This window comes from Mirounga leonina, unplaced genomic scaffold (assembly GCF_011800145.1).
Source record: "Mirounga leonina isolate KUSES-001 unplaced genomic scaffold, KU_Mleo_1.0 Mir_200, whole genome shotgun sequence".
NCBI classification, from domain to species: domain Eukaryota; kingdom Metazoa; phylum Chordata; class Mammalia; order Carnivora; family Phocidae; genus Mirounga; species Mirounga leonina.
Genome location: NW_023270503.1, coordinates 25,782,916 through 25,806,034, shown reverse-complemented (window position 1 = coordinate 25,806,034; position 23,119 = coordinate 25,782,916). Strand labels below are relative to the sequence as shown.

Genomic DNA, 23,119 nt, shown 5'->3' with positions numbered 1-23,119 from the left:
AAAGAAAGAAAGAAAGAAAGAAAGAAAGAAAGAAAGAAAGAAAGAAAAAAAGACTGAGTCTTCAGTATAAATGCACATACCCACTCACGCTCAGAATCTCTGCTTCCTGGGTCAAGAGCAGAATTAGGTCTGAAGTCGCTCCATTATCCACCCTTTCCTCCAAAACCAACCCTTAGGGGACCTGGGGAATCATGGAGAGATGCAAAGCACACCCCATACCCCGACAGAGTTACCAGATGGGGACATGCCGCCCACTCCACCAAACAGAGAGCTAGAGGGGTTCCCCAAAAGCGTGACCAGTCTTTCCTATCACTCTCTTCCCCAGTCAGCTACGCTCAGAGGCAATACACACATTCACACGGTTACTCAGACAAGTCCTACACCCCTCCTGCAAACCCACTAAACCAGAATGAGATGCCCTAGATCTTCAGAGAGCAGGCTTTGTCAGCCCCCAACTGGAGGGAAAAATCAGCCACTGTAAACAACAGTAGGTACCGTTCAGCCTTTTCCCAGAGAGCCTGCAGGAGGGCAGAAGCTTCAGGGACACCACCAGGAGCCTGAGGCTCTGAAAGCCAAGGAACCCAGGGAGCTGGCATGGCTGGGTGGCCTCCCAGATCTGGTCCACACCCCCTTCCCCAGCCATCTGGGCTGAGCCTGTTCTGGCCTGGGCACACTCTGGGACCTGTCGCCTTCAATGCACACAGCCACCTTTATCCAAAGCTTATAGATCTTAAAACCACATGGTCCACACCACACACACACACACACACAAACACGGGGGCGGTGGGGGACTTTGCAATAGGTGCTGAGGTCTTGGCAGGGATGGGGGCTCTAAGCTGAAAGAACTTTCCCTAGAGGAACAGGTCGCCAAAAACCACTCACAAGCTCCACTGCCCTCCAGCAAAGCCTTTAGCCATCCAAGTGTGAGAGGAGCCTGGAAAGGGGTATTAGGTCCCCTACAAGGTGAGTAGGGAGCTGGGGGGCTGCCGAAGTCCCAAGCTCTTGGGGCTGGGAGGCCGGGAGGAAGCCCGAGAGAAATCCCCCAGGGAGGCTCGGGTCCCTCTCCCGCTCGCTCAGCTATCGGCCGGCACTGCCAATTCCACCCGCCGAGGTGAGGTGGGGGAAGGGGCATTAAGCAATACTGCAAAGGAGGGTGCAAGGGCGTGGGGCCTGGGCAGACCTTCCCCCCACTTTCCATTCTTAGCCTGAGATCCGGCAGTGCCTGGGGGGGAGTGCAGGAAGGGCGCTGTGGGGCGCGGGGGCTCCGAGCTCTCAGACACCCCACTGTTCCCAGGCCCCCACCTCCCAGGACCACAGGGAGCGGTGGGGGAGGAGGGATGGGGAAAGCCTGAACTGGCGAGAGGGAAACGACCAGATCAGCAGCGGGGAAGCCCGACGGAAGGCGGCCGAGGGGGAGTTGGGAAGGGGTGCGCGCGGTCCTACCTGCTCAGGTGCTTGCTGGCAGGGGGGCGATGGGGTTCCCAGGAGAACCGGGGAAGCCCTCTCAGCTCGATTCAGGATTCCCCCCAGCTTCTGGGTTAGGCTGCTGCAAGAGGCACGGGTTCCCGTTGGGTCCTAAAGCCCACTCTCCAAAGAGGAGGCTCTCCCCGCCCTCTTCCACCCTCCCTGACTGGGTCAGCGGGTACAGAGCTGACTGATGGGGCAGAAGGAACTCACTGGGAGAAAGCCGGCGGTCTGAGTCATGGGCTGGGGACCGGAACAGTCCTCAGTCTCAAATACACAGCACAGGGATGACTTTAGCCGAGGATAGGATAATATTCAACAGGAGGAAAAAGACATTTCTTCCTGCCTGTCCCCAGCGGATGATTTGGGCTTTGGTGCTGAAGATGGGGGTTAAGATTTCCTTCCTTATCACTTCTGCTAAACCACCTAGCCATTGAGAATTTGGGGATAGAGGCATTCATTTTGGACAGGTGCTCACTCCTATCCTCCCCCTCATAGACATAGCACAGTCTGCAGATCCCTCCTCACTATTCCTAAATACCTAGGAGGCCACCCAGGGGAGGAGGGGGGCGATTCCCCCAGCCCCACCCCCAGCAAATTACATGGCAACAGGGCGGTGAGACATGGATGACAGTTGGAGACTTGTATAGTTTCGTACCCTGGCGGGGGTGTGTGGACCTGGGAGTGTGTCGGAAGTGGGCAGACATGCACAAACAGGTGAGAGTGTGAGCAGGTGGAGCTGGGGGACTTTGAGTTACACCCATCACCAGAAAGGGCAATTGTCAATGGAAGAACGAGATGTAGAACCTAGGGGTCCACTAGGGCCCTAGTGCTGCTACCCAGCCCTGAATAGGATCCTGAAACTTTACCAGAATGAATACGGTAAAGAAAGAGAATCTTTTCCCAGGTATCATTTGGGATAAATATAGGGGGCAGAGGGGCCTCTTAGCACAATTAGATCAACTTCAAGGTTACAGACCCAGTTTAGGATAGACGATCTTCTCAGCAGCTCAAAAGGAGGCACTGGGGTTTGGGTCTGGTGAGCCAGGGAAAGATGGATGGGAGGGCTGCAGAGGGCTGGAGTGAGAATATTTTGCAAGGAGAGTTGCACAGATCTCCAGCAGCAGAGCAGGGAAAGTGTCATGGGGTGAAGGGCCGGGGGAAGTCAGGGACTGATTCGAGGGCAGGAAGAAAGCATGGCCTAGAAGGGGAGAGGGCAGCCGTGTTGCATCTACCTCTTTCTCGGTCTTTCAGGAAGAACTGAGGAAAGGAGCCAGATAGGAAGGATGGAGGCCCCAGGGTGGAGTCCATGGGGTGAGCTCAGGTCAAGCCTTTCTCCCTAACGTGCCTCAGTTCCCTCCCAGCTGTTAACCAGGGCTCTTGGTTCTTCCCAGGCAGTTAATGAGTGTTTACAAAAGAACTTGGAGATCCTCAGATCTCAGCTGGGCCGCCACAACAGTTATAAAGCCCAATAAGGCCGAGTGTTATTTGGAGAGGGGAGGAGTAGGGCAACAGGGAAACAGACTACTCTCTTACAAACTAAGGATAAAACCAAGCTCAGAGAGGAGCACAAGCCTCAGCTGCCACAGGATATCCTGGTGCCCAGGGATGGAGGTCACACACCCCAGTACCTCCAACCACCACCAAAGGCTGGCCTCCAGCTAACTGCAGGCAGAACCCAGACTAGCAGCTGGTCTTCATTAACTCTAGCTTTTTTTCACCCCCCACAGTGAACCCATGGCTTCTACAGGCCTAGGCTAGAGGGGGCTGCCCTAGCCCGACCTTGCAGCTGACTCGGGGGTGGGGGTGGGGGGCACCGCACCAAAGGCCAAGTCACCAGCTGAAAATAAAGTAGAAGCAAGATTCCCTTTCCCCATCAGGAGCAAGGAGAGAGGAAAGGAAGGAGTGTGGGGATGAGAGGGTGGAGGTGGGGGAATTTAGGGCAAACAGCAGGCAGTGAAGTCAGCTGGATTGAGGCCCAGAAACCCCCACACCCTGGGGCCAAGTCTTACTCCAGCTTTGCTTTCAGCTTGAGTCTTGGCTAGGCCCCAAACTAGGGAAGGCCCTGGCTGCCCCTTTCCGCCTCCCTACCCCCACCCTTATTAAATACACATTTTATCTCTCAGCATCTTCATTATCTTAACTGAAGGAGACAAGCAGTGGATGGCGGCAGCGGAGCGTCGGGAGAGGGGGGCGGTGCGGGGAGCAGGCGCACCCTTGTTATAAAGTGCTGATCTAGCTCTTTCAGGCAGTGTGGGAAACAGAGGAGGGATCAAAGAGAGGGAGGCTGATTCAGAACTCAATTAGAGCTTTTTTAAAAAGGAGCTGGCTCTCTCCTTTCGCCAGTCTTCAGACAGCCTCTACCCAGGCCCCTTGCACCCAATTAGCTTCTACTGCCAGTGCCTTGGGGCTGGGGTTGAAAATCAAGGGAGGCCAGAGGGCACACCTTCTCCCCCTACAGAATGCACTTCTGAGAAGAGGGAGAACTGCGCTGTTTGCAGCTTTACAAGAGAATGTATTAGAGAGTACCTTACATTTTCAGGAGGAATCCGAGATCACAACTTCCCTCAGGAGTTAAAAAGTGGGACACCAAAGGTGTGTTCCTCCCCAATCCCTTTCCAATGAGAGGCACAGCTTCTGGCCAATCTCTGGGGACACTAGGAACCTCCAGACAGGCCCCCATCTTCCCAGCCCACGGGTAGGACTAGGACTGTCCCCAAACCCAAGGCTTCCTGGGAGCAACATGGAAGTTGCCTCAAGCAAAATGCCACTACATCAGGAGCGATGGGTACGCATCTGTGAGGCCAATAAACGCTCCACAATGTCAAGACACATCTTGTACAATGGAGCGCCCTTCCTTTACAGGGGCCCACTCCACCTCCGTGCAGAAACACCAGCAACGTGTACCTCCTGAAGAGAACCGGCCCGGAGATGGAGGGAAAAGCAGCGCCTTCCTCGGTTCATTTGTCCAGTCATTCAACAATCGTTTACTGAATACCTACCAGGTCCCGGACACTGTCCTAAGTGCTGGGGACAGACACAAATGTAAGTAACATCTCAAACTTGGCTCTTTCTTTTGGTCTCCGTCGGTAGTCAAGGCAACACCTCTCAACAGATATTTTTGAAAATCCCCAAGATGTATCTCCATCCTCCCTCCCTTCCAGGTCTCATTGGTAGATTTTTTTTTTTTTTTTAAGATTTTATTTATTTATTTGACAGAGAGAGACAGCGAGAGGGAACACAAGCAAGGGGAGTGGGAGAGGGAGAAGCAGGCTTCCCGCAGAGCAGGGAGCCCGACGCGGGGCTCCATCCCAGGACCCTGGGATCATGACCTGAGCCGAAGGCAGACGCTTAACGACTGAGCCACACAGGCACCCCTCATTGGTAGATTTTTTTTTTAAGATTATTTATTTATTTATTTGGCAGAGACAGTGAGAGAGGGAACACAAGCAGGGGGAGTGGAAGAGGGAGAAGCAGGCTTCCCACGGAGCAGGGAGCCCGATGCAGGGCTCGATCCCAGGACCCTGGGATCATGACCGAGCGGAAGGCAGACACTTAACGACTGAGCCACCCAGGCGACCCTCATTGGTAGATCTTAAAAGGCACTTAATAAAGGCAGGGAGCAATGGAACGGGTGGGAGGGTGGGTAGCAAATAGAGCTCTGCCAACATTTTTGATCTCTGGGAAGCCCGGACCTCACACACTCTTCCCAGTTAGTTATCTAGCCACAGGCAAGTCTTCACTGAGCCAGAAATGTCAGTGGCAGCTCTGGGGTTGAAACTCACACCAAAATTTTATTGCGTCTATGTTCTTTCCATGGCAGTACCCACTAACATTCTATGGAAGCTTCATCTGCTTCTTTGAAGAAAAATAAATCAGGATATAGACACACACCCCACCACCTTCAAGAGGAAGAATGTGGGTCAGCATCTTCGCCTCTACTCCATGTGAAACAGGCTACGATCCTGGCAGAAACCAGTAACCACAAGCCCAGCCCATCCTTCTAAAAATCCCACTAGCTTCCCATAGCTCTGAGCTTCAGTGAGAAAAGCCAGCAAGAAAAGGACTTTTCTTCCTCTTCTGTCTGCTCCCTGGCTATGTGAATTACCCTTAAGACTTCACTGACAAACATACATCAGCTTTTGCTCCCACAAGGGCAGCGGAAGCCAAGCAGGGACTCTAAGTCTGCTTCACGCATCATTGACAGAACCAACCCTGCTCCAATTGCTGAAGTCTTAAGAGCAGCAATGACCTAGAAATTGACAGTGGGGGGAGAACTGAAGGAAAGGAAACTAACAACCCAGTACAGAGAAAACCCTATTTCCAAATACCAGGAGAAAGGGGGAGAAAAGAGGTAGAGGGGAAAGAAATTTGGCCCTTTTGAATCTGCAAATGCGATCTTGGCTCCGAGCCACGGAGGATACATAGCAGCCCCACTGCGAGTTAAGCCATGTTCCTGACTCAAGCCCTACAGTTAAGAGGAAGGCGCCAAGCCTCAAACACAACGAGGTGGGGAGGCCACTCCTTTCTGGGCAGGATCCTACTGTGGACACAGAAGAGACAGCAGCTGCCCACAGTGTGGAAACAAACTGTAAAGCAGTCACGTCTCTTAAGGCTGCAGCATCCAATAAAATGTAATTTAAATCAAGCCCCGCATCTGTTCTCAATCCCATTCAGTCTCTGCTTTCCATCAGCCTTCGGACAGTCTTTGCAATTATGCTTGTTAACCCTTGTAGCCCCAGACACTCTCGGGCTCCTAGGTATGGAACTGTGTTTTCCACTCACAAATGACCCTCACAGGGAGTGAGTGCTCTAGTCAAGGTGAGAGGGCGAGAATGACATTCAGATTCAGACTCAGACTCGTCTATGGACTGCTCTGCCACACCCACTGGCGGGTGGTGTTCATTTCAGAGGGCTCTCTCTGTGTGTCCTTCTAGCCCATACCATCTGTTGCGGCCCAGATCACATTGCAAGGATACAGTGGGCAGCATGAATGAAACAGTGACCAACAGATCATTTGTACAATATCAAGTTCCTAAACTCAAGTCATGTCAGAGAGGCCAAAGCGCTCAGGGAGCAGCACAGACTTGGTCACTGGCTCTCAGACCATTCCTATCGCACATGGTTTGCATTCCAGGCATCTGCTGGAGTTATACAACATAGCCATCTCCCCAAAGGATCAAACTTACGATTTCTCCCCCTTCCCTCAAAACTACCCCAGCCCCGCTGCCTGAATTTTCAAGGCACTCAGTGTTAGAATGGTGCCCTCTGGTGTCCCTGCCGCAAATTACCACTGAATGCCACTGGAAGCCAAACTCAGAAAAAGGGAGACTTGAGTAGCCATATGGATTAATTTATCTAATAAGACTGGAAAAATCTGAGGTTTTAGATGAAAATCCAACCCCAAATGAGGGCATCTGGAAACAAGCGGCTTCATCTGAGGGCACCTAAGACTGTGGGACAGTCTGGGGAGAAATATTCACATTGTTCGCTGAAAGTTGGAGCTCTCTTGAAATGTGCATGCTTAAAAAGACAAAGAATGCAACTAGGAAATAAATATATTCACAATCCGTACATTTACATTCCTTTCACCACCCCCACAACCTTAGGAGTGCCCAAGAAACTTAATGAGTCTCTAAAATGTCACAGTGTGGAAGTATGTGTGAAGTGAACACAGTATACTCCAAAAAGAAAGAAATTCTTTGATCAAAGTGTCTTCAGATCTCCACGTAGACTTGCTTATTTTCCTGGAACATCCTTTTTCATTCTTCTTACTCTAGCCCCAAAGTTCTTTAAAATACACCAATGTTTGAAGAAACTAAGAGGTAAATACAGGCACATTCCACCATATAAATCCTGTATACTGTAATACAAGCATACTGGTTCGAGACACAAGAGGTGGAGATAGTGAATATAATTAAAAAGAGTCTACTTGGTGATTTTTAATGCATAAAAATAAGACCCAAAATTATTATTGTGTTAATATTCATCAGTCTATAGATTAAAATTTATCAGTTTCACATTAAAAAAGGTCATATTTAGGAGCACCTGGCTGGCTCAGTCAAAAGAGCATGCAACTTTTGTTCGAGCCCCATGTTGGGTGTAGATTACTTAAGATTAAAAAAAAAAAAGGTCATATTTGTTTTCAGACCTGAATGGATAAAGTACTAAAATGAAGACTCCAGAGCTCTCAACGCCAGCTGGGTACTTTCGGGTAGCATATTAGTATAAAAGAAAATAATTTAAGGCAATCCAGTAGCTAAGATATTTCCAATTAAAGCTTTGTCTTTTAGAGCATGCTCTAATTCCTTCTCTTCAATCTTCAAAGACACCTGGAAAGAAGAGAAAAGGACTTTTCATGGTGGACAACTCACAAAAGCCAAGTTTTTATTACATAAACTTCTACCATGTTGAACTTTTGTCCCGAGAGGCAAGCAAGTTAAACACTGCTTTTTCAATGGCCTGCAGAAAATACCTCATTCAGGGCGCCTGGGTGGCTCAGTTGGTTAAGCGACTGCCTTCGGCTCAGGTCATGATCCTGGAGTCCCGGGATCGAGTCCCACATCTGACTCCCTGCTCAGCAGGGAGTCTGCTTCTCCCTCTGACCCTCCTCCCTCTCATGCTCTCTGTCTCTCATTGTCTCTCTCGCAAATAAATAAAGTCTTAAAAAAAAAAAATTTAAAAAAAGAAAATACCTCATTCATACCACAGTCCCATCCTCACAGATCTTAAACTCTACCTAACAAAAACCAAATTGTTTACCTAACTGTGGTCATATTTAAATAGCAAGAAAAGATAAGCTCTCCAGAACAGGACAATTAAGAGCATTGTCACAAAGAAGCAGTTAGTTGTACCTTTGTGAAGCGGGTTTCCTTGTTTTTCTTTAATCCTAAAATGCCCCTGGCCTCCAAGAGCCCTGAAAGTGACAAACACTCTGACTGGTCCACAGCTGCCACCTGCTGTTTGCGACAGACGTTACTATAGGCTTCGTATAACTGGGAGGAACAAGGGAGAACACAAAAGTTGTTTAAAAGTTCTATCTCTTGTCACCTTAGAGTCTTTTTTAAAAATGTGAATTTGCATTTGTAAAAGTTATCTGAATACCACAGTTTTCCCTCTTTTCAATAAAATCCTTGAACGGGCATTCTGTAGATATTGCCAAAACCTCTACTGTAAGGCAGAAGAGGAGCTTTATATATTTCTTAGGGAGAGGTAGAAAAGAAGGGGAGGAGATGAATGGGAAATTCTCAACCACAACCTAAGGGAAATAAAATCATTTGCCTTTTATATGGGACCAGTATTTATTCTTACTGTTAAAAATCCACTTTTAGGGGCGCCTAGGTGGCTCAGTCGTTAAGCGTCTGCCTTTGGCTCAGGTCATGATCCCAGGGTCCTGGGATTGAGCCCCGCATCGGGCTCCCTGCTCAGCGGGAAGCCTGCTTCTCCCTCTCCCGCTCCCCCTGTTTGTGCTCCCTCTCTTGCTGTCTCTCTCTCTCTCTGTCAAATAAGTAAATAAAATCTTTAAATAAATAAATAAAAATAAAAACCCATTTTTAATTCCTATCAGCTGGAGCATAATAACAGGCCCTTTGGACAATATCTGCTCCGCAAAGCAGTCTCATCTCCACCCCAGTTCCATCTGCTGAGATTCTCAACTCACCTTCCCCAGAGTGACCTCTTTGATTTTTAGCTGCCGGGTCAAGAGCAGCAAAGAGCAGACCAAGATCTTCTGCTGAAGAGGGAAGGAATCTTGTGCTCCTTCTTTGCTCAAAGTCATTCTGTTACCATCAACTTCTGAGATGACTTGGGATATGTGAATAAGACCAACCCGCTTGGGAACCAGTGACTCAGAGGGTGATTTGCCTAAAAAGTAAATAAATCAGGCTTCATTAGATTTTTAAAATATTGTGTATACTGAGACAGAGGATACTAAGTTTTAGCTGAAGGAAATTCAAGTGCAGTCATGTGGTGGCAAAGCAGGTTCCAACTCTGTAACTAGAAGCCAAAGGATGAGAGACGGTGCTACCTTCAGAAAGACGATGACTTGGAAAATAGGGTTATCCTTTTTCTGAGCAGAATGGTAGGCTATTAGGTCATGTAGAATGCAATTTAATGTCAGACAGACAAAATCCACCTCATGAAAGAATAAGGACTAGACAGAGGACTACTGTATTCTGCCTTGGAAATTCTCAGTATCCTGAAGATGAAAAAGTATAGAACCGTGAAGCAAAGATGATTGTGCCTGCTAATTAAGAAAGGAAAAAAAGTTGTAAGAATTACCTAATACTTTCAAATGAGGGGCTAAATGTGGATAGTAAAGTGAATCCTACTTAAGTCCTCTAGATAGCTTCCCCAAATGACCCTTGAGTAGGTTCACTTGCCTAAGACGATCCACAATAGAGCAACACTTGAGAAAATGTCATTGGATATTTTAGCAGATAGCACCATCTCAGAGGCCGGAGGTTGGGGAACTGCCAACAAGATGCCTAGGACTGTGGCCTCATTGTTTTTTTTTGTTTTTTATTAAAAGATTTTTTTTTAAATTTATGTATTTGAGAAAGAATGAGAGACAGAGAGCATGAGAGGGAGGAGGGTCAGAGGGAGAAGCAGACTCCCTGCCGAGCAGGGAGCCCGATGCGGGACTCGATCCCGGGACTCCAGGATCATGACCTGAGCCGAAGGCAGTCGCTTAACCAACTGAGCCACCCAGGCGCCCTGTGGCCTCATTGTTTGGAGATGCATGAATTGCAAGACAGAGGAGGGATTTGCTCTGTAACAACCTTTGCCTAAATTACTTCCTTAGACCTTGTGCAGTTACCCCAAAGCAATCTGCTTCTATTTTATGACCATAACCGGGATGCTGCAAAGAACTAACGGTAGGGGCGCCTGGGTGGCTCAGTTGGTTGGGCGACTGCCTTCGGCTCGGGTCATGATCCTGGAGTCCCTGGATCGAGTCCCGCATTGGGCTCCCTGCTCGGCAGGGAGTCTGCTTCTCCCTCTGACCCTCTTCCCTCTCGTGCTCTCTGTCTCTCATTCTCTCTCTCTCAAATAAATAATAAAATCTTTAAAAAAAAATAAAAAAATAAAAAATAAAAAAAAAAGAACTAACGGTAGCGGGAAAACTAGACATCACTGATCAAGTAGCAGAATCTTAAAGTTGGAAGGAATTTGGAGTTCTCTTCTTGCTCCCTACCCAAAACAATCCCAACTAGTGATCATCTATCCAGCTTTTGTTTGAACATCTTCAAAGCTAATGAACCCACCTATGTGTTACAGAAGCCCAGTTAGTGCTATTTATTAGAAAGTGCCATCCTGGGGTGCCTGGGGGGCTCAGTCAGTTAAGTGTTGACTCTTGATTTTGGCTCAGGGTCGTGAGATCAAGCCCCGCAGTGTGGAGCCTGCTTAAGCTTCTCTCTCTCTCTCTTCCTCTGCCCCTCCCCACTTGAGGACTCCCTCTCTCCCCTTCTCTTAAAAAAAAAAAAGTGCCTTCTTATATTTAATTGAAGTCAGCCTCCATAGAGCTTTCCAGAACCATCAAAAACTAATCACACATACCAGAGGTCAAAAGACAGGAATTAGGTTAGTCTAATAACTTATGCCAGAAACTTACAAACTCCTTTAGCTATGTGTATGCCAGTGGTGCTCACAGGGACAATGACAAGCCTAAATGTCGTTGGTAGGAGAAAAAGGAATAATCTGAAAAGTTAAAGAGAAACCAGTATCTCATCTATGCATTGGTATATATTACCTACTGTCAGCCTAAGCAGTTTGGCTACTTCTGAAATATTTTTACATGATTTTTTTTTTTTAGATTTTTTAAATTTATTCGACAGAGAGACACAGCGAGAGAGGAAACACAAGCAGGGAGAGTGGGAGAGGGAGAAGCAGGCTTCCCGGGGAACAGGGAGCCCGATGCAGGGCTCGATCCCAGGACCCTGGGACCATGACCTGAGCCGAAGGCAGACGCTTAATGACTGAGCCACCCAGGTGCCCCTACTTCTGAAATATTTTTATTAATTTTCTTTCAACAAATTGATGAGAGAGAGAGAGAAAGAAAGAAAGATAGGGAGGGAGGGAGGGAGGGGGAGAAAGAGAGAGAAAGAGAAAGAAAGACAGAAAGACAGAGAAAGAAAAGAAAGAAAGAAAGAGAAAGAAAGAAAGAAAGAAAGAAAGAAAGAAAGAAAGAAAGAAAGAACGGAAAAGAAAGAAAGAAAGAAACTGTTTTCTGTGGAACTGTAGTGCTAGAAACAATTTTGATAATCTCAACCAGTGCAGGAGTGAAAGAGGAAAGAAACAATCAAATCAGACTGTTCTGTTTCTAAAGATTAACACTGGATATTAAATACTGACAAGATATGTAGTTCATGGCCATTTTACATCTGCCATGACTAAGAGAACAAGGCTAACGGAAAGGAAAATAATTTTGTCCTTTTTCTAACAGCCTACTATAGCAATATCATCTTTGTACCTCCACCCTCCTAGACTTGTCTAAAGGCTTGAGATATCCCAAGTTGAACTGGATTCTTTCACTGTCTGACTCTTACTTAACTTTCCTCTCACCTATATCAAGACCTAAAGTTAACTCAACAGAAGAACGCAGAGAGAAGCTGATCAAGCCTTACCATCCACAATTTTCATTTCTAGAGCTTAGAAAGAAAACTTACTATGATCCAGCCTTTTATGTAACACCCTGGGGAACTTGTTTCCAGCAATGCATGGACTATAGCACAGACAGGCCAGATTGAAGTAAAGTAGATGAAATTGACAAAAAACACAGACATACAGGAAAGGGTAAGTATGGATTTAACTATGTTCATTTCATCTTTCTACCTCTTTCCCCAGAAAAGTTAAGCTTCCAATTATAAAGGAAGACGGGAAAGAGATAAACTACTTACATTCAGACAGCGGTTTGAGGACAGTCTGGCTTTTGACATCCGACTCTACAATTTCAATAGCTCTCCTATAAAAAAAAATTTCTAAAATTAATTTAGGCTGAGCCAAACCAAACACCCCACCAAACCACCAAGCTCAAAAACAGACACATGTTTTATAATTTTAAAGCCCCCAAACAAAACTGGGTTATGTCTCAGCTAAAGGGGATTTAGTTAGCTTGAAATAATTCATGGACCAGGGAATCTGAGAAACTTTCAACACGATATGGTTTCCTCTTATAGATGCCAAGTAGGTCATCATACATTAAGCCAATAATAACATTTTGAAGGAGGAAAAAATGTCATGGATAGCAGAGAGGCTATGTGGGCGGGTGACTGCCTACAGAGACCCAGTACCACCCATACACACTGGACCTAAAAGGGGAGTCCTCAGTTCTATATACATATGCTATGTGTAGGCTAAACCACACCAGCCTACATGACTATTGCTCATAGCTGCAGTCTTTACTCAAGTAGTTTGCTGACTAGGGGAAACTTTCAAATCCAGGATCATGCCATCTAGCAATAGGAAGAGCTTACTCTCCCACTGCTGTCTCCAAAGCACTTTGCCCACAGGAAGCCATAAGCCAGACCTGGATCTTTTGCATGGCAGTAGGGGGAGGTTGGACCAGTGGGCCAGCACAGTAAGTATCATTTTAATGGACCCAGTGTCCCTACTGGGAAGAAGAAATTTCATCCGTCAGCACAGAGGCTTTCCCCAGCAGGAGGGGCAGAGGATGGGAAGGGAGAGAGAGGTCTGGAGTACAAGTGTGGGAGACCACCAACCGGGGGAAGGGGTGCTCACAAAAGCAAAGGAAGGAAAAAAAGTCTAAAGGCAAAGATGGTTCAGGTCCATAAATAAACCTGCTTGAGACCAGCTAATGGAAAAGTAAACTGGAGTCTTTTTTAATACAAATGTAATTAACCAATCTATAATCACCACAGGGAGTGCCAGCAACATCTCATTTGTTTCTCCCTCTGTAGGTAATGGACTGATAATGTTTCAGACATTAACACGGTGGAAATGCAGAGCTCCCCACTGAGAAACAAGTCCCCCTTTCCAAGTGTAAAAAGTGGCAGAATACAGCCTCTTAAGCCATATTCACTTGAGTTACATGAGACAATTAACAGCATCTCTTTTTTTAATAAAAGCAGCCAACAGTGCCATAACTCACCTGCAAACATCTAGCGCTTTTCGAACATCTCCTGAAAGAGCAGAGACTTTTCGGGCACAGAACTGAATTGCAGCATTGTCCAGAACCTGAGCTCTAGATACCTTTGGACAAGACAAAGGAGATGACAGCATGAACTATAAGATTCTCCCTCTCTGTAATTTAGGTCCCAGACATAAATATTTTCACATTAAGTTTAAATTTGACTGGCCTCCCCTTAGGGTCTAAGAGATGCCTTTTCTGTTCATAAATAAATGGAAATTTCACACAATTAAACATTTTGTAGGCATGTGGTAGAGGCTCATGAGTAGTGGGAAAAAAGGAAACCAGAAATCAGCAAAACTAAACTAAACTAAAATTTCTTTGGTCATTTTCAAAAGAAAGTTTTTTCGCAGGCCCTATTGTTACAGGTCATTATAAGAGTATTGAGGGGTGCCTGGCCTGTGCAGTCGGAAGACTGTGCGACTCTTGATCTTGGGGTTGTGAGCTTAAGCCCCACATTGGGTGTAGAGATTACTAAAAATAAACTTAAAAAAAAAAAAAGAACCTGAGATGGTGACCTGAGCCGAAATCAAGAGTCAGAGGCTTAACCGACTGAGCCACCCAGATGCCACCCCTCCCCTTTTAAAAGTAGGCTCTCTGCCCATCGTGGAGCCCACTGTGGGGCTTGAACTCACAACTCTGAGATCAAGACCTGAGCTGAAATCGAGTGGGGTGCTTAAGTGACTGAGCCACCCAGGTGCCCCTCCTCTCTTGTTTTTATTCCAACACTGAGGCATCCAATAAATGGAGCCTTGGGTGGGAATTCATATAAAAATGTTCTCACGATGGCCCATAAGAACTCCCTGCTGAGGAAAGCAATCTAAGCAAAAAAAAAAAAAAATTTTTTTAAGTAGGCTCTATGCCCAGTGTGGAGCCCAAAGTGGTGCATGAACTCACAACCCTAAAATTGAGACCTGAGCTGAGAGCAAGAGTCAGATGCTCAATTGACTGAGCTACCCAGGCACCTCTCTACGCAAAAATATTTTAGAAGGACTGTTAGGTTTCCCCACCAGAGGTGATCCAAGGGACACATAGTGTAGTACAATGGGTGGCACTTACCAGATCAAGCCGATCCTGCAAGATAGTGGCTATCTGATTTTTGGTATAAGGTGGGAAGTTCAACAGCCGAGGCTTACATTTTTCTCTAGCTTGAAGCCTCGGCAGAATTCTGTCCGTGAGATCCAGGGTATTGGCAATACCTGAGGAGGAGATAAATACTACCAATCATCACAGTCAAATCATCTCAAAAGAAAACTAAACCCTCTGAAAGCTTAATACAATTTCCAGTTATAATCCAGCATTCTAACTGTTGCTTCCTACTCGCCACCCCACCCCCACCCCCACATTTATTAGGTAAGATATACATAGCCATTTTAGAATGCTCTTTTATTTTTTTAAGATTTTATTTATTTATTTGACAGAGAAAGACACAGCGAGAGAGGGAACACAAGCAGGGGGAGTGGGAGAGGGAGAAGCAGGCTTCCCGCTGAGCAGGGAGCCCGATGCGGGGCTCGATCCCAGGACTCTGGGATCACGACCTGAGCTGAAGTCAGATGCTTAACGACTGAGCCACCCAGGCGCCCCTAGAATGCTCTTTTCAAGTTAGGTTTAGAATTGTTCACTGATAAGCAGGACCAGATACTCCAAAAATCAACTGTCTCTGAAATGAAGTATTATGTCATTTCTATTCAGACTTAACAAAATTGATTTTAGATTAAAACTACTATTACTTTATAATAATTTGTTCATTTTGATAAAAAAGCAGAGGGGCGCCTGGGTGGCTCAGTCCTTAAGTGTCTGCCTTCGACTCAGCTCATGATACCCGAATCCTGGGATCGAGCCCCGCATCGGGCTCCCTGCTCCGCGGGAAGCCTGCTTCTCCCTCTCCCGCTCCCCCTGCTTGTGTTCCCTCTCTTGCTGTGTCTCTCTCAGTCAAATAAATAAATAAAATCTTAAAAATAAATAAAAATAAATAAAATAAAAATAAAAAAGCAGAAAGCTGGCTTAAGATAAAATAGGTGATAAGTAAGATGAACAGATGATTAAAAAAAGAATTCCTTAGACCCATCCTGTAACATTATCAACTGAGCACTAACCAATCAGCACTAATCGAGAATTGCTTAGCCATGGCCATTCGAACAGTGTGTACAATACATCCTGCCCTTTGCTGTCCAACTGATCCACCTCGTCCAGCACCAACACACTACGTAGAAAGAGAAACAATTAGTATCCATGTTCACCTTCTTAACTTTCCCATCTGTTAGATCAGGGCTGACTGCAGCTCACATTCCTACAGCTGACACCAGTTTCAAGGTCATAATCTGTCCTCTCTCCAGTCACTGTTACACTGATACCCCTACCATCACACAAAAGTAACATATAGGTTTTTCAAGCAATTAGTTTAAGAACATTTTTTCCAATTTAAAATTAGAAGGTGTATTTTTCCTCTCTTCTTTCCCTTTAAGCATATGTAACTATCTCTTATACAGCAAATATAGGAAATGTTCTTTTCTTGTACAAACTGATAAATTCAAGAGACTAGAATGTGAGTTTGTGGGCAGCAGACCTTGCAGATTTTCATGGAACAACATGCAGCAGAGCTGTACTTACATCATGGGGCCCTTCTCTGCAGTCATATGGTTTTCCAGTTTCTTCATCATGTCCTTCCCAGCTCGCCTGCATACTTCTTCCTGACAAATCTCCTGAGCAATAGCTGGGAATACAGCCTGGGCACTCCTCAAGGACATGCAATTCAGCATGATAGTTTTAAAGCCTTTCAGTTCCTTCTAGAAAAATGCAAATATGAGAGATATTTTGCCCTCAGATAAGGATTTGATGGAACCTGAAGTGTCTTTGGGGAGTTAACAGCATATAAGAGAATAAACTCTACTTTCATTTGGGAAGATTTAGACAATGAAACTAAAAACATCTTATTTGAGGGGAGACTTCAATCCCCTAAGCGCGTCTACCTTTCTTAACCCTTAATAACCAAGTGTCATTTTAGCAAGAGCATCGTATTTCAGACTCTTAGGGTACCTTGAGGTCTTGCAGAATTCGGCTTAAGCAGGCAGTTTTTCCAGTTCCAGGAGCACCAGAAAGATAAAGACTTCCAGCTTTTTTCCCACAGATGTGCTCCCTCAGGAAATTCCTGATGACATTCATCTCCTTTTCCCTGGCAGGCAGCCGATCCGGGACAGCTGTATTCAGGACCAGCTTTGCTTGCTGGTAGCAAGTGCCTGTGTCAGATGTGAAAGGACAATTAGATACAACAGAGATGACTGAGAAGATCCACTGGGTTTCATTTGGAGTCAACAGCCTTGTTTTCAAGGCTGCATTAACAGCCATGTAAGAACGAACCTTCTTGCTTGAACAGTCTCACACATGCAGATTCTTTCTCCACTGGACATCTCTGCTCAGAATTTGTTGTGATCTCTTGACCTTTTCGAACTGAGGAATGGATTTTGTTTTGGTGAGATCTGGCTTGTTCTCTTTTGCTAGGAGACTTAATTGTCAGCTGATTGTCAAATACCAATCTGCGCCCCTTAGGTGAACGTGAGCAAGGGGGGCCATTCTCTTTCTTGCCTTGCTTTGGTGGAGAACAGGGTGGTAAATGGGGAGTGTTACACAGATTGTCATCACCTGAAATATATTAAAATCAAAACATGGTCATTCGTAGTAGTGGACAGTGAAAGGACTTGCAAAGATCTCTGCTTTTCCCAGAAAGAGGCAAATTTCTTTCTTCCTTTCTTTTTTTTTTTTAAGATTTTATTTATTTATTTGAGAGAGAGAACATAAGCAGGGGGGAGAGACAGAGGAAGAGGGAGAAGCAGGCTCCCAGCTGAGCAGGAAGCCCCACGTGGGGCTTGATCCCAGGACCCCAGGATAATGACCAGAGCCGAAGACAGACTCTTAAGTGACTGAGCCACCCAGGTCCCCCAAGAGGCAAATCTCTATAGTCAAAACCACCAAAATAGAATGCCTCTCATCAAGAAGCAAATATTGGTCACCAGATGGCACCACTGAATCTTACAACTATTTGGTAGAGAGCAAAGGGGTTTAAGTGAGATGAAAATGCTAAGATTGTTCTAAAACCCTGTTTCTCAATCTTGGCACCATTGTAATCTCGGACCAATTAATTCTTGTTGGAGGCTGTCCTGTGCATTGTAAAATGTTCAGCAGGATCCCTGGCCTTTATCCACTATGCCAGTAGCACTCCTTCAGTTGTGACAACCAAAAATGTCTTCAGATACTGCCACATCACCCTTCATTAAAAACAAATGATCTGGGCGCCTGGGTGGCTCAGTTAGTTAAGTGTCTGCCTTCAGCTCAGGTCATGATCCCAGGGTCCTGGGACTGAGTCCTGATTGGGCTCCCTGTTCAGCAGGGAGTCTGCTTCTTCCTCTGCCCCTCACCCCTGCTTGTGCTTGTTCTAACAATAAATAAATAAAATCTTTAAAAACAAATGATCTAGGGCGCCTGGGTGGCTCAGTTGGTTAAGCGACTGCCTTCGGCTCAGGTCATGATCCTGGAGTCCCTGGATCGAGTCCGGCATCGGGCTCCCTGCTCAGCAGGGAGTCTGCTTCTCCCTCTGGCCCTCCCGACCCTCCCCCCTCTCATGCTCTCTCTCTCTCAGTCTCTCTCTCAAATAAATAAATAAAATCTTTAAAAAAAAAAAATGATCTAGAACAAAAAACCAGTGTTCTAAAACAAGAATATCACCTGCTTCTCTTAATTTCACCACTAATGAGGTGAAAGCTTCAAAATACTAGGTAGCTAACTGCAAAGTCACTTACAATACTGACAGAACTAAGTTCAAAATTAAGGAATTAATTCCCTCTCTCGCTGTGTCTCTCTCTGTCAAATAAATAAAATATTAAAAAAAAAAAAAATTAAGGAATTGAACACCAGAACTGTGAAGCAGTTCAGAAAATGGTCTCAACAAGAGGCTTAACTCTGAAGTTCAGTAAATGAACACAGCAATCATTCTGAAAATAACCAAAGTGAACAAAGTGGTCTTAACCGAACTTAGGAAGCTGCTTCAAAGGACTAGGCATCTTATTATTGAGAAAAGAGGGGTCAACAGCTACCAGCCCAAAAGTTGTACTTATATTCAATGGATTGCTTACCCAGACGTTTTCTGGGGCTGAGAGGCAGAATTTTTACATTAGAACGGTGGGTGGCCTGGACATAGGTCAGTTCTAGTTTGGTGTCACCAGAGTTTTTAGCTTTGTCCAATGTCCGAGACAGCTTCTTTTTTGGAAAACTGATTGTAGCCTGTGACTGGGATCGGGTTTGAGGCATGACGGCAACACGGCTGGGTACAAAAAAAAGAACAGGACAGCCAGTCAATAGCTAAGAATGAAGGAAATATAGCTAACGTGGAATTTATACCAATGATCAACATTTCATAAGTAAATTATAACAATATTTTAGCATTCAGTTCTGCTTCACAGCCAAATCTGAGCAATAATAAACACTTATTGTCTACCTACTATGTGAAAGACTATTGTTATGCATTTTACTTTTATTTTATTCTTTTTTTTTTTTTTAAGGAATCTCTATACCCTACGTGGGGCTCGAACTCACGACCCCCCACCCCCACCCCCACCCCAGATCATGAGTGGCACGCTCTACCGACTGAGCCACCCCGGTGCCCCTTAGGCACTCATTCATTTAAGTTTTACAACTACCCTAGAGGTCAGCACTCTTATTATCCTTATTTTACAGATGAGAAAACTCAGAGGTACAGAGGCCCAAAGTCATAGCAAACCAGGCATTCTGGCTCCAGAGCTCAAGTTCTTAACACTTGAGTGATGCAATAAGTTTATCTCAACAGATTTCTACGGTACTTCTAATTCCCTCACTCCAGGCACGGGGTGTGTCTTTATCACTAGCTTAGCCCAGCATCCTGCCACTTTTAGTCTTCCCTCCGCCCGGCACTCGGTCCCCACCCCACACCCTCTCAACCCCACCCCGGAACATCTCCCTCCTACAACATTCAGCCCCTTTATTCCACGCACGACTGCCAGCCTAATCCTTTCCCTTACCCCGACCTCAGACCTCCGGCGATCTGAGCTCTTCTCCCCTCACTTCACCTCGGGCCTCAAGGGAGGCAGCGGCCCTTGCCATAGCCCTTCTCCCAACTCCGCAGCCTCCCAGACCCAGGGCCTCCCCGAGCAATCCTCTGCTCTCCACCTCACAAGGCTGAGTCACCTCAGTACCGGCTCTTCCTCACGTCTCTCGCACACGGCTTCAGGGAGTCTTCAGGCCAAGCTACCGAATAAACTACACATCAGCCTCAGTAAAGCCCAGCCGCGCTCGCGCCAAATCTGCAAAGCCTCAGCTTTACCGCCTCCCGCCAAAGGCCGACCAGGTTTCTGATTGGCTGTCGCTAGAGCACCGCGCGCCTTGGCCAACGCCCCCTCCTTCGCGTCCAATCCGGTCGGAAGGACCACAACCAGTAAGGGAGCCCCAGGTCTCCGAGCCATTGTAAAGCCACGCCCACTGACTGAGAGGGATTCTACATCCGGGGCCTCCGCGGAAAGACGCAAGGTTGCGGAGGGAGCGATTCTGGGTAAGGCGAACCAGGATAGCCGCAAAGGGCAGCGGGAGATGTAGTCTTAGCTCACGCGACTCTGTTTCCACGCCCTTTTCCATGGGAGGTGCAGAGGATACGGTTGCCCCTTCTGGCGGCCAAACGTATCCATTTTCATTACCCTAACGGGATACATATTCAGTGAGCTACTACGTAACACCTATCATTTGGGGGGCGGTTCTGGTGCCAGGCAGAATACTAGTCACTTACCTACCTAATGTTCAACCCTGCAAAACTCACAAAGCCAACGTGTGGAGGGTTAATTAGAGGTCACAACATCTTGGTGGCAGTGAAGAGCCTAGGACCCAGATTTCCTGACACCCAATGTTTTTTTGTCAAGTTCTACACATACATAAAGAAATATACTACACTTCATCACAGTATCTCTCTGATTTATGTTTCAAAGGTAATAGGGTCAGGTCTCTGCTTTTGTTAAAAATATTCTGTGCACCTTCTTATCGTTAATTCCATTAATCCACACACTGTGGAGAGTTGAGAGAATTATGGCCTCTTAATTTTAAAACCTTGTTTTATAGCTAAACACTAGGGTTTCAGGGCCAGGGAAGACCGCTATAGAAGAAGAGGCAAGCTGAGCTTTTAATGAAAAATATAAATTAGAGCAGTAATTTACAGGCCAGCCTCCAAAGTTAATAACCTAGCTAAGCCTCAGGTTCCCTTGAAGGCCAAAACCCAATTCTAGGTGATGGCAAGCATTTATCTTTCATCCTTCAGTTTCAAATGAAATAGAACAATGAAGCTGAGAAATAGGAAAATAACACTATTACAATTGCCAGTTAATTGTGGTTAGTTCATACAGGAGATAAGAGCAAATACTGAGTGTTCAAGTGTATGCCAGGCACTGAGCTCAAGTATTTTACCTACACCACCTTATTAATTCTCACAAGCACTGCATGAAGTTGGTATTATTTTCATTTTGCAAATGAGGAAACTGAAATAGGGGTGTTGAGTAAATTTGCCCAAGGTCACACAACCAGTAAGTGGAAGAACTAGCATTTGAACTCAGAAGTCTGACAGGAGCTCAAACACTTGACCACTTAAACATAGGAGGAAGTATTAGACGCAGGTCCTAAATAGGAAGCCTTCAGTACACTTCTAAATAGGAAGAAATGGGGGCTCCCGGCTGGCTCAGTCAGAAGAGCATGTGACTCTTGATTTCAGGGTTGTGAGCTCAAGCCTCATGTGGGGTATAGAGATCACTTAGATAAAGTTTTAAAAATAAATAGGAAGAGACAGTGAGGGAGCACATTTTGGGAAGGCTCTCTAGGAGCTGAAAACTACAATAGAGATTAGCTGCTGTGAATGGGAAAAGTGTTCCCACGGAATGGAGGCTTTTCGACCAGATGGCATTTCTGATCTCTTAATAGAGCAACAGAACCCAGGAAGCAATCTTCACTGTTCAAGTATTTTCATAATCTGGGCACCTAAAAAACATCCTTCATAACTTGAAGTGGTAACGTGTGTCCAGCCAACTTTAAGGGATAGTGGTGAAAACCTCCCTCGGTTACAGTGTGGCTAGAGAGAGCCCAGGAAGCAAAGAGTACTTAGTATTCAACCTGGAGCCTATGAAGAAAGAAGGAAGAAAAGCACTGGTCCAGGGTAAGCCTACAAGATTAAATGACCACTGTGGAAGCAGGCAGAGAATCACAGAACGTCCGGACTGAAAGGTCTCCATCAGGTTACCTACATGATGCTCTCCCTTTCTGATACTACAGGAACACACTGCACATGCCACCAGACTGTGTCTTGCTTCTGGGCCTCTGTCTTTGCTCTCTCCTCTGTCTGGAAGGCCACACACCATCCACCTTCCCGGGCTAACTGCCATAAAGCCTTTTAATAACCTACATATGTTTCTCTTGGTAGCTGCCTTGAAGTGTTCTACTAGACTCTGAGCTCCTTGGAGGCAAAGACCAGTCAGTCCTATTCATCTTCATATTGCAGGTGCCTGGCACAGAGTAAAGTATGCAATAAATGCTTGCTGCAGGAATGGAGAGGACATCCCTGCCAAATGAATTTCCACATTTTTCATGAACACTTTATGGCTGGATAGCACATAGTCCTTTAAATCTCATACCCCTAAACCTAGGAGTGGAAAATGAATTCAATTACGTGTAAAAGCGATCTAGATTGGGCTCCAGTGATGTCAGATGCGAAGCGTTTCTCTGCAGTTATCCTCTGGGGTGGTTAGGATCCTGAGGTTGATATTTTGGTTCTCTTACCTCTGTCTGCAGAGTAATAGGAAGTCAGACAGGCAGCATCCTTGCAGCTTCAGAGTCACAGTTTGTGGCTGTACTGGGCCAGGAAATACTTAAAACAGGAACACTCACAATAAGCAGCTGTGTCTCAGTAATAATGAGAGTAGTGTCCTTATCACCTGCTGATACACAGTATCATGAGGGAAGGAATCAAATCACCCCGGAAGGACCTGTTCCAATAGCCTTGTTGTGTGTGTGTGCGCACGCACGCGCACACACACACACTCACACACAAACTAGCAATACCACCCCAACAGGACAGAGAAACCTTACAGGTTTATGAAGTTGAGGGTCATTCAGGCAAGCTCCATTTGAGGGCTATGTAAAGTCACAGGAGGAACAATTAAATCAATAAATAGGTAGTTTATTAATCAGATTAATAACAATAATCAGGGATTCAGCCAATCTGGCAAGTATGGATGAAAATGAAAGGAGGCCTTTTTCCCCCTCCCTCTCATAGGTTTTTATATCTAAATTACGTGAAAGTGATTCATACACACACGCATTATGAATCAGTATGGGAAATAATTTCAAGACCTCTCCTAGTGATGAAAGTGCAAGGTGAGCTCATTAAGTCTTAGCGATGATTATGTCAGCTGACCACAGTAAGCAGAGAATGTCTGGCTCAGTTTTTACACCCCA

The 23,119-nt window shown here is 45.9% G+C and overlaps 2 protein-coding genes and 1 long non-coding RNA gene across 4 annotated transcripts in view; 1 reads left to right on the top strand and 2 right to left on the bottom strand.

Moving 5' to 3' along the window:
- RARA (retinoic acid receptor alpha) overlaps positions 1–1,650 on the bottom strand; it is a 45,086-nt gene extending 43,436 nt beyond the window's left edge. Inside the window, exon 1 of the mRNA XM_035027061.1 lies at positions 1,444–1,650. The gene's annotated coding sequence lies outside the window, so the exon portion shown is untranslated. The remainder of the gene's footprint in view (positions 1–1,443) is intronic.
- LOC118024864 lies at positions 816–16,973 on the top strand. 2 transcript variants are annotated; one of them, XR_004683218.1, is made up of 3 exons: positions 816–963; positions 4,330–4,509; positions 16,789–16,973. It is a non-coding gene; the product is annotated as an uncharacterized LOC118024864 (long non-coding RNA). The 2 variants fall into 2 exon arrangements; XR_004683219.1 differs by lacking the exon at positions 16,789–16,973 and adding an exon at positions 5,288–5,793.
- CDC6 (cell division cycle 6) lies at positions 7,632–22,832 on the bottom strand. Its single transcript, XM_035027056.1, has 12 exons — positions 19,823–22,832; positions 18,736–18,923; positions 16,967–17,248; positions 16,646–16,845; positions 16,220–16,395; positions 15,706–15,812; positions 14,669–14,808; positions 13,571–13,671; positions 12,360–12,424; positions 9,125–9,327; positions 8,319–8,459; positions 7,632–7,796 (listed from the first exon to the last, which is right to left on the bottom strand). Exons 2-12 carry the CDS (start codon positions 18,908–18,910, stop codon positions 7,707–7,709), a joined length of 1,680 nt encoding a protein of 559 aa, XP_034882947.1. The 5' UTR covers positions 18,911–18,923; positions 19,823–22,832; the 3' UTR covers positions 7,632–7,706.
- Positions 22,833–23,119: the final 287 nt, after the last annotated feature.

Excerpts from the sequence above, each read along its gene's own strand:
- CDC6 (XM_035027056.1), bottom strand. The coding sequence starts at position 18,910 with ATGCCTCAAACCCGATCCCAGTCACAGGCTACAATCAGTTTTCCAAAA. Across the intron at positions 12,425-13,570 it reads AAAGCGCTAGATGTTTGCAG|GAGAGCTATTGAAATTGTAG; the intron begins GTGAGTTATGGC and ends TTTTTTTTATAG. Across the intron at positions 8,460-9,124 it reads AAGAGGTCACTCTGGGGAAG|TTATACGAAGCCTATAGTAA; the intron begins GTGAGTTGAGAA and ends TGTTCCTCCCAG.